The sequence below is a fragment of the Hydractinia symbiolongicarpus genome, chromosome 2 (genome assembly GCF_029227915.1).
Source record: "Hydractinia symbiolongicarpus strain clone_291-10 chromosome 2, HSymV2.1, whole genome shotgun sequence".
In the NCBI taxonomy this organism is placed as follows: Eukaryota; Metazoa; Cnidaria; class Hydrozoa; order Anthoathecata; family Hydractiniidae; genus Hydractinia; species Hydractinia symbiolongicarpus.
This window is the reverse complement of record NC_079876.1, coordinates 10,867,854-10,878,905: the sequence shown is the minus strand read 5'-3', so window position 1 is coordinate 10,878,905 and position 11,052 is coordinate 10,867,854. Positions and strand designations below refer to the sequence as shown.

At 32.5% G+C, this 11,052-nt stretch overlaps 1 protein-coding gene across 1 annotated transcript; it reads right to left on the bottom strand.

Annotated features, from left to right (window-relative positions):
- Positions 1 to 7,148: 7,148 nt before the first annotated feature.
- On the bottom strand, positions 7,149 to 10,744 carry LOC130629758 (blastula protease 10-like). The gene is made up of 4 exons (XM_057443097.1): positions 10,646 to 10,744; positions 9,104 to 9,503; positions 8,048 to 8,256; positions 7,149 to 7,639 (listed from the first exon to the last, which is right to left on the bottom strand). Exons 2-4 carry the CDS (start codon positions 9,274 to 9,276, stop codon positions 7,149 to 7,151), a joined length of 873 nt encoding a protein of 290 aa, XP_057299080.1. The 5' UTR covers positions 9,277 to 9,503; positions 10,646 to 10,744.
- Positions 10,745 to 11,052: the final 308 nt, after the last annotated feature.

The window sequence follows — 11,052 nt, the reverse complement described above, 5'->3', positions numbered from 1 at the left end:
TGAAAATGGATTTTAGAACAGAAATAATTTCGCTTTTTGCGAAAGTGAAAACTTAGGAGCATGTTAATAGACGTATTGAGTGCCTACAAAAAAAGATGACAACATACAAGCAAACTAGGGTCCCTAGGGTTTTTTTTAGATAAAGCTGATGTTTATTTCAAAAAGAGGCTTAGGGTCGAGAATGGAAAAAATACAAAACTTAATCAAAATTGTTCCAACATTGTTCCAACATTGAAAAAATGAAACAACTATTGATACTATCATGGGCACACTTGTGTTGAATGTTATGGGTATTAACATAAATCGATAAAGAAACCGATGTGTAACCAAGCCTAGTCAAAAAATACGTCAAAAAAATGCATGGCACAATTTATTTGTTGTGGTGTACCAGCATTGAGACAGGGCAACCTCACCCGCTGTTTTGTTTGATTCTAATAATTGTCTTGGGGACGGGGTTGAACATACTGGAGAAGAATCACCTAAGGTAAGGTTTAAAAAGGAAATATGATATATTCAAGATACAAAAAAACTTTTTTTTAACGGTTTCTTTACTAAACTGAAACGTCTTGTGAGGTTAAGTTTCACAGGTCAAAGTTTGACATTTCGAAATTCGTCCACTATGTTTTTTATGGTCAATAAATTTGTCGTTATATTTTGTCGCTTAAATTTGTCGAGTATTCTATTTTCACTCATTAGTCAAATTGTGAGAAAGGTAAAAGTGATTTTGTGTATTACTTGTTGTACTAGTAGATTTAGCAGATAAAAAGTAGGCAGGCGCTTCGTACAGCGTTACCAGGTGTGCACGAATAAAACGTATTTTTTGTCAATATAGTATTTGCTTGATGCTAACTAATAGTCACTCCTGGAAACACTTTTAAAGGATAAACATTTAAAGAGGAAGATTATTTTAATAATATCTAAAAAGTAAACAAAAAATAAAGATTACGGAATTAGATGAACATAAAGCATGTATTTTGATATGCAGTCACTTCACATAAACAATAAATATAAATATTTGTTTGATCAATATAAACATGTAGACCTTTTATGTACAGTGTATTCGAGAAATCCAACACAGATTTAATATTTTTGCCAACCTTTGTCATTTGTCTGCCCTGTGTTAGTAAAAAACAGGTTTAGTAAATTTTAGACAGACAGCTAGGTAGATAGCTTAGCAAAATAAAAAATATGTTGTTTTAACTTTGTTCCCAAAACATTAGGTGTGATGTATGACTGACTGAATTACTTACTTCAGTAAAAGTTAATTTAGTCAGTATTATCGTCGTTTTCTATTGACACATTTTAACTTTCCTGGACACACTCACAATACCTGAAACAATCTAAATATTTAAAACTTAGAAACCATTAATAAGGTCTCAGACGAATACGGCTGATGCAAGCTAAACCAAAAAGAGAAGTAACACAACCTCACATAAATGAGCTAGCAGAGCTGAACGCTAAAATAAGTTGTAAGCAACAAGGTCAAAGAGATATCTTGTTCTTAGAGTTATGTAAAAGGTATGAATAAAATAAGATGCATTAGCTTTACTAAAAGTAGATAACCACGTGATTTTATTTTACAACAAAAGTTCCAACTGCAAAAGTTTTTTCCATTCCAAACAAGTTCCAGTAACTTTTAAAAAGTCGGTGGGAAGGGTAGCATAAGATCTGTAGCTAGCGTCTACCATTTTTTTGTTCTGTTTGCTGCACAGTGACAACAAAAGTTCTTAATAAAAACTGAAGAGCAGAAGTTAAAAATCCTGATAAGGAAGGATTGAAAGTTATGTTAAATCAAAAGAAAATATTTTGATGAAAATATCAAACATGTCTTTTTATAGTAAATTTTACCACAGGAAATCGTATCGCCATTTCTCTCCAGTACATCCTGGATGGTTTCGACACAATAAAAAATTAGAAAAATCTGCCTTCTGCACCGTACAAAAAGGACACAAAAATTTAGAAAACAATTTTCAAAATTCCATTGCAACTTGAGTGTGTGCATCCAATAACAACACAGAAAAAATTGAACATTCTAAAAAATGCGCTGTGTGAACCTGACAAGAATAAAAAGGTACTTGGTTATCATGTTATCTAGTGATAAAAGTACACACATATGGACGATATAAAAAAGATTGCATTCTGCCTGAGATGCGGATTTTTGTTCTTTCTTATTTTTCAGATACAAAACTTGGCGAATAACCACTGATGTAATTTAAAGTAAGTTATTGTTAACAATACAGTTATGTTTCAATGACACCACCTCATCCATAAATGAAGACAAATTCATCAAAATAAGTGTTGTTTCTGTATCACTCCCGGTCATTCCCTTGACACAACACTACGAAATGACATCATTTGACGCTAAGAAACTGTCAACACGAAAACGAGGTGGACCCGAATAAAGCCTGGCTGAAGACTTTACTTAATTTCTAAACTATACAATGAAAAATTTAAATTCTTGAAATATTATTTTTGCACCACAAGACTAGAATTTTACCATAGATTGTACCGCCTAAAAAAAGAGGTCATATCTTTGACAACTAAAGGTTAGCGCTGTTATTTTCTATCAGTTACATCACAACCTTCTACGTACGAAGAAAGAAAAAGCACGTAATCCTCTAAGTACACGCAATATTAATTATGCGATCATGCGATGACGTCATTCTAAATGACATTTCCTAATATGGTATCAAGAAGTAATATGTCGTGTCCGTTATTCATGGCAAATATCACTTCATCGAAGATGGTTTTGAAAATATCCCTCCACCGTGCATTCAGCTAGATGCGTTTAACAAGAACGATAGAAAATGAATGTTTTGTTATCAAGTGTCTTATGATATGCAGACGAAAAGGTTACGGTGGCCTACATTTTATTATATGCGATGGAGAGCAAGGTGTGGACAGGTGTATTACGCACTTCTTATGTTTATATCTAGATATTCTTGGACAGTTTTGAATACGAACTATAAAAGCATTGGAATTTAAGTTATTTAAGAAATTCCAAATATCTTAACTCAAGTGTTTTTCTTTAATCGGACATGCAATGTTTTAAACGAAAAAAAATATATGCATATCGGTTGGAGGTTATTATCTTAGGTCGTCAATGTTCTGTTTGACAAATACTGCAGACTTTGTGTCTTTTGCTAACTTTTATCGAAGCTTGTAATGTATGCTTTGCGAAGTATTACATTCTTCAGACAGGGGTAACTTTTGTAAATTTTTGAATGTGCTATCTGCTTGTATGAGTGATGTAATTATTTATTGCATATATTTCCGTTACCAGGTGGTTACTAAGGTGTACTAAGCTAATGAGATAGATGGCTCACAGGGCTAACAGACATTTAAAGGAAAGATCGTTCCATTCCAATAACGTCATAACAGTGTATCCATTACTTGGAAATCTACAAATGCCATATTCCAACTTTGTAGCTACCAGGTTTAATGACATGAACATAAATATTCAAGAACATCAGATGTTTTCACCTTTATCATTCAAAAATAACAAACTTTATTACAAATATGATATCATTTTTAATCCCAATAACAACATCAATTTATTGTTTTACTTTAAATATGTTTGTAGTTAGACTTTTTACAAATATGCCAAACTTTATCATCTAGGCATAAGTATTTCCGGATTTATGAACCGCGGGCACTTTATGCCCCCCTCTCCCCTGGGTACAAGTTACTACAAGAGCAGAATTTAGATACCAATAAGCACGTTTAACTCTGCACATAAGCGCTATTGGGCACTCTCTGGTATTTAAATATCAGAAACTGAATAATTTTTTCGCATTTTAATTAAAATATTTTAAAATACTTTTACATCATGTAGACATTACCGATGATCTTTACTTAAATATTCAGTATTTTAAGAGTTTGATTCAAAAAAGTAAATCTTACATGTAGATATTATTTCAGTGCAGACTGTTTTATCCCAGTACGCTCTTGAATTTAAATGCCAGATTTATCTCTGAGATAATTTAAATCAGAAAATATTCAAGTAAACTCAGAATTTTTCTTCGAGAATCAATGAACCTTTAAACCAGTCTGTTTTTTGCTTACATAATTGGATTTTCTCATTCCTGTTTTGCTCTTTGTTACAAGACTTACATTTTCCATATTTGTAGCTGGTTATCGCTTTTTCTAAAGATATTTTACAAGTTGTATGACTGAGCATGACTGTGCTTATTGTAAAGTCAAAGTCCAGTAAGTGTATACTTTGATGCCCTTAAGCTTACATAATGCAAACAAGCAGTAAACCAAGAGAGATGAATAACGTGACTGTTTATCAGAGCAGGTATATTAAAAGAGGATGGCCTGATGGCCTATAATAAAATATCTACAACTCTACACTTATCTTACGTTCATAATCTGCAAATGTTTGTTATATCATCATAAGTCATATTTTGACATAATTCTTCATTTGATGCTTCAAATTAATTTCTCTAATCATTCTTATCAAACTAATAGTTATTATGGTCTAATACAAGTCGAAAATTCATTTTAAAAAGGAGTAAACCAAATAATCAACCTAGAAATATTTTGAGCTTTGACCCAAACTTCTGCAGGAATCTTTCATCCTGACGTACTCCTAGAATTGAATTTCGGAAATTAAAGTATTCAAGGTTATCATTAGTACACAAACTTGTCCAAAACAAACATCTGAGGATTTGCAAGGACAAATGCACAAAAACAGCCATTTTAGAATACTGCTTCCTTAAGAGCTCCTAACATTGTAGTCATTGTAGTTTTTTAATTTACTTCCTTGTACAATGTAACATTGTACAAGGAAGTAAATTAAAAAAATATAAACACCTTTTTTTTTGCGTAGCGAACACGCGAAGTATACCAAGAGAATTATTGAGATTCTCAAAATTTCGATAGCAAAAAAATCATATAAAATCAGCGTAAAAAAATAGGACTGATATTTTTGCACATAAAGCTAGGGTATTTTTTTTTCTAATAAAACAAATAAGTTTGGACCGAGGGGTTAAAGTATAAGTCTAGTAAAAAGTGCAATAGGTACGGCTCGTACCCCCCCTCCCACCTCCGGATTTTGCCCCCCCCCCGTCTTTTGGTCCAGATTATACATCCGCCGAACTTGAACACACAAAGAGGAATATGCTGTGAACAAGAAACGGTAGTCAGCATTTTAGACACGTATATTTTACAGACCTAAAATATGTCTTTTTTCTTTGTATTATAGCTAATTATTAATTATTGTATAAATAATTAATTCATTATTTTGCAATTTTGCTTCTAATACTATTATAGTTGTATTTTAATGAAAAATAATAGTATTAAAACGGTTTTCTTCTTTTGAAAAAAGTTATTGCTAGGCCTGTTTCTAATCGACTTTACTTTTGTATTTTAACCTTTTTTGTTGCTGTGCTTTTTCTGGAGATTTGAGTTGGATTGGAAAGCTCCTGTGTAAGCTACCCTTTTCTAAAGAAATATTGAAGTAATTTGTACAATTATAACGCGCCGAGCTGTGTTTTATTTTATTGTTTCTAAGAAGATGTAAGAATACAATATTATCAATTTTAATTGGATTTATCCAAATCAAGGTAAGGCTTAATCACACGAAAGGTAGCTAGCTAGAGCTCTGTTTTTTATAAAAGAATTAAAAGTAATTTGTGGTAGTAAAGTTCTTAAAAGAACTGTTTTTAATAAAATTTACTTGATAAATAACTTATAAACTTTATTAACTCCTTTCTTTTAAAGCATCTTTTTCCAACTATCGTCCACAAGGTATGTTACAAGGAATTGAATTTTGGAAATGCTCCAGGCAAGTTCGGGAAAGTGCGGGCGGTTTTGGAAGACAACCGCTAATTTAATTCGAAAAGTTGCCTGAACTCGCCCTTATATATGTGGGCGTTTGTAGCTTATTGACACCCTCTTATTTTAGAATATTCTCAGGAATAATAGACCAAGAGAAATTACATCACAGTTTCTTGTCCACCGCCCACGTGTGTTTGAGAACAACCCACATAAAAAAGTTCGTTATTTTTTAAATTATTTGTGTAAAAATTACTACTTTATTCACGATAAACCATTTGTCAGTCATTTTATTCATCCAACAAAGAATCCTATCCAAGGTATTTTTCTATTAGTGCTGAATTTAATAATTGACATAATTCAGCATAGTTTTTAAAAGGGTCTGATTGCAAAATATGATTGCCAAAGTTCAGCACTTGTAGTATTTATAATAAAATAAATAAATAAATAAATTTAAAATAATTTTGTCAGATTTGCATATAAAATTCGTAAAGTTGCCGGATTGTTTAGTTTTTTCTTTTATACTTTTCCGAATTAGCCTTAATTATTTATGAGATGAAAAGCAGCGCTTTCAATTTCATTGACTTGCCCATCTCTTAAAGGCATTGGAAGCTTCACTATATGAAAATGTTTTCTTTTTCTTTTAGATTGTGTACAATGGGAGTGAGTGATGTAATCCTCCAATGCGTGTGGTGAAAAGAAGACGAAACCGTTATTGTTTTTCTGCCCAAAATTGAAGCTATTTAATAAATCTTGATAAATTTGTTTTGTTGTAAGGTCATTTACGAAATCGTTAACGTTAGGACCAACTTCTGCGGGTTGTACAACTCGATGTATTTTTCGGAATACTTTTAAAAGTGTAATTTTGTATTGCGCTCTTTACTTTTATCATTCTGTGGGAAAAGGCGGTACAAAATTTTAACACGCGCTATTCGTTTTTGTTAGTTTCGTGTAATCTAATTTTTTCGCACATTTTAAAAAAAATATCCCACACACATCAAATAATCGCGCAGTCTATTCGCAAAAAAAAAAACAAATTGTTTTTGCGCAATGAATTTTTCTGCAGAGCGTTCATTTTCCTACCTCGTCCCCAGGGTTCTTCTACGCTATGATATTCAATTTTTATGTATTTCGGAAGATGTTAGCGCCAAAGAAACAAGAAGCGCTAGGGACAAAGTATTGGATAGTTTAATTTTGCTTGCAACTTGCGAAATGCTTCGCAACCTTTTTTTTAATTTTCATTAGTTATCATTCATGCATAATCCTACATAATATAAAATAAAATAAAATAAAATAATATTTCGGTAAATTATTACTAGCAAGTAAAAATAAACAGTTTTCACATTTTTCTTCCGGTATACGGATTGTTAATCGTCGCAAAGCTTTAAATCGCAGTACTGCCATACAGTACCAGTTAATGTCGTAAAACACCACGGCCGTTCTTTCTGACCAAAAGGGTTGCGACAATAGTTGTGTCTTCCAAGCCCTTCTCTTTTCTCTTTGCAAGTATAATTATGGGAGTGTGGATATTGATGGTTCCAAGATTGGCACATAACTCCATGTTCTGTGTAGTCTAACTTACCTCTGTAATCACGACCTTTAGTTTTCTTGCTAACACACACTTTTTTGCTTTCCAGACTTGGAATCTTGTTACATTTGTACATGCCTCTCATTTGAGCATGGTCTAGTAAGCTCAGATAAGATCTTTGTCCCATTTTTTTCGCGAACTTACGATATTTCCTTCTTGCCTTTAATGTTTTCTTCCCATTTTTCGAAAAAAAATACTTGCCATAATGTGTAATTGACTGAAAGTCATAAGCGTAACCCATGCTGTCAACGGCTTCGTCAGATGATTTATCTAATCAGAAAAAGATCTATTTATTTTGCGACTGCTGATATTCCTTCCCTTTTTTTACATTTATTTTAGAGTAAAAAACTCACTTAAATATATTTTTAGCAATATTACAGATAAATTTCAAGTGGCGATTTTTTAAAATTTTTTGTCGAATAAGTAGTAATCACTGGTGCGCTCAAGGTGATAAATTGGAAAAAGCGATACGTAGAAAAAAATTGATGTTGTTTTCTTATATTTATCTTTAATTTTATTTCGCGACAGGCTTTTCTTAGTTTCCAAAATAGTTTTTACGTTAAAGTTTATGTCCTTAATCTTGAACCTTTTTCCTCATAAATTTTTTTACCGCTAGTAAAATTTAGGCACTTGTTGAGAAATTTAATAAACAAAAAAATATATATCATAAGCTATTACTGAATTGTCCTTTGTATTCATCCATGATGTTTCCTACCATGACTCTCACATATTTGTCGCGATCTGGTCTGCTCTGTTCATGCCAAAATCCAACAGCATGAGCTATCTCATGTAACATACTATCTTCGCAACCGTTGCCAGCATGTAGAATTTGTTGACCGGGAACTTTATCGGCAATCTCAACTCTTCCAGCGTAAGACCAACACCCGCTACATCAAAGCAGGAATAGTAGGTTTAAGATTATCTTTGTATAAACACATCATACAAAAATTGTTTTGAAACGAGATATAAACTTTCTTCTTTTGTTGGCAAAGGTATATAGCACGTGCGTTTGTTTGCTAATTATGCGTTTGTAATAACAACATAATTATATATCACGATAAAATTGCAATCTGTTTACAACTAAACATAAAAGTTACGCAAAAGTAATCACAAATGTAAAATAGGTATTTCTAGAGTATTTAAAGCCGAATTTCCACCACGCGTTTCTGAACGCGCTGAGCGTAGCGGCTATTGTTCTTTAAGTTCCAAACCCGCTAAAAGCGGTCCGCTCAGCGAGGTTTCAAAAGTCGACTCTAACTTTTACGCGCGTTTTCAAAGTGGTATCCAATTAAAATGCTCCAAGCCACGTCATATAAACAACTTTTTGCAAGAGCCATCCAAACTATCATTTTTAATTTAAGATGGATGGTGAAAACACAAATATGATCTAGGTGACATACGAAAATACTGAACAAAAGTTGACTGTCATACAGTTTTATATCTTAAACGAGAAAATTGAATTATTTTTTCAGTTTTCCTTCTTGATACAGTCGTTTTACTTTTTGCATATTTCTTTGGTTTGTTTTCTTTTTCTTCTTTCAGCAACTTTAATAGTTTGAGAAGACTTATTTTCTTAAACAGAAATAATTTTTTACGTCCAACGTTCATGCTTACATGCTTTTGGCCTTTAAAAGTTTACGCGCTCCTTTTGCTGCTTTTGACAATTGGAAATCGAAAAATAACATTTACAAGTAGATTTATAAGCGGCTATTGTTTTAAAACGTGATAACTTACGTGTCATTTATATGATTTCTCGTGAAGAAGATGTGAGGGACTGGTCCACCATGATACTTTTCCTTACTAATTTTCTCTTCCAATGTTTTATTATTTCTCAAGTTAATAAATTCTACACAGTCTTTCAATGCCTGTTGGAATTTGTTTATTGCCCTTTTTATGGATCTTCTCATGTCTTTAGCTAAAATAATTTATTTTGAATAGTTAACATAACCTTTATTTATTTTTTAGAATTTTTTTAGAATGTCGCACTTACGCAATTTCTTTTGGTCAATTTTGTAGCAGATAGTGTTTTGTGTCCATAAGCCTGTTTTTCTTGCGGCCCTCTTCTGATTGCGATTCATGATCCTTTTTTTCTGTTCTGAAGTTAACCGAATATCACCATTAAACAAGCCTTTATCTAAAATGATACAAAGTTTATTTTACAAACCGGGGATTATTAAAAAATATTAAAAATAGTATAGGACCGAGTATCGATCCTTGCGGCACTCCATTTACGACATTAAAACTTGCTGATGTTCGATTGCAAACTTTAACAACTTGTAATTGGTTAAAAAGATAATCTGTAAACCACAACAATTCTACATTGTCAACACCATAAGATGAAAGTTTTCTTAAGACTACATCGTGACTGATCGTATCGAACGCTTTAGTTAAATCCAGGAACAGCGCTCCAACTAACTTTCCATTCTCGGCAGCTTGTCTTACTTCGTCAACAAGTAGGGTTGTTGCAAGATATGTTGAACGTTTAGCTCTATAGCCAAATTGGAAGTCATTTAGTAATTTCTCATTTTCTAAAAATTCCATTAATTGTGTGTGTGTGTACTGCTTTTTCAATAATTTAGAGAGTATTGGCAACACTGAAATTGGACGATAATTTTCAGGTTTGTTTGTGTCTCCTGATTAAAAAAGGGACAATTTTTGCTTGTTTCCACGCGTACTGGAGCGTAAAGACTGGTTAATAATGTGATGTAACGAAACAATTAAATGTTGCGCACAATCTTACCGTAGAGTAACTTAGACCATTTATTAATATATTTTAACCTGTCAAGTAGATTAATCAACTTAAAACTCTGGTATGGATAAAACTGTGGAGTAGATAAACACTTCTTGTATAAAGTTCTTCGATATTTTTGACCTTTTTTCTTCAAATTTTTGAATTATAAGCAAGAACTTATCATGGTTATTTAATCATGCTCAATAGGATCAGCATTTCCTAAAAAAATGTTTTTGCGAATGTTTTATCAACAATTTTTTATCAATTTTGTTAGAAAATTGTTGAATCGCTCATTTGAGGTCATAACTGAGTATAGCTTTAAAAAATGTGTATATATTTAAAAAATAGAATCCGACAAATTTTCCCGGTAAAAAATAGTATAGTCGCGTGAATTATTAAATCAACCCTATTTTAAATACTAAGCCTTCTAAAATACGCTACTAACATATTTTCCCTCTTCTTTGGTCATGAAACTGACATCAGCATTTTGTATATGTATATGTATTTAGCTCTCTATAAGCCTACAATGAGATGAGGGTACTTACCATGACCAAGATTCATTTCTGGAGATGGTACATAATTGCTTTCAACTTCGTCGTCTTCGTTTTCATCTTCGTCATCATCCTCTTCAGCGTCATCATCCTCTTCAGCGTCATCATCCTCTTCAGCGTCATCATCCTCTTTAGCGTCATCATCCTCTTCGGCGTTATGATCAGCGCCATGATCAGCGCCATGTTCAGCGCTATTTTCAGCGACATCTTCAGCTGCATCATCAGCAACAACCATTCTATCACCGTTTTGAGCAGAATCTGGCGAACCGTTCGAACTTAAATATTCATCTGGTTTTGTATCCACAATTGGTACACGTAGCCACATAACCAGGAAAATAAGTAAAAAGGCGAGAGTACCAACATTTGATTTCATCTTTAAATTAAATATATATCAAATTATT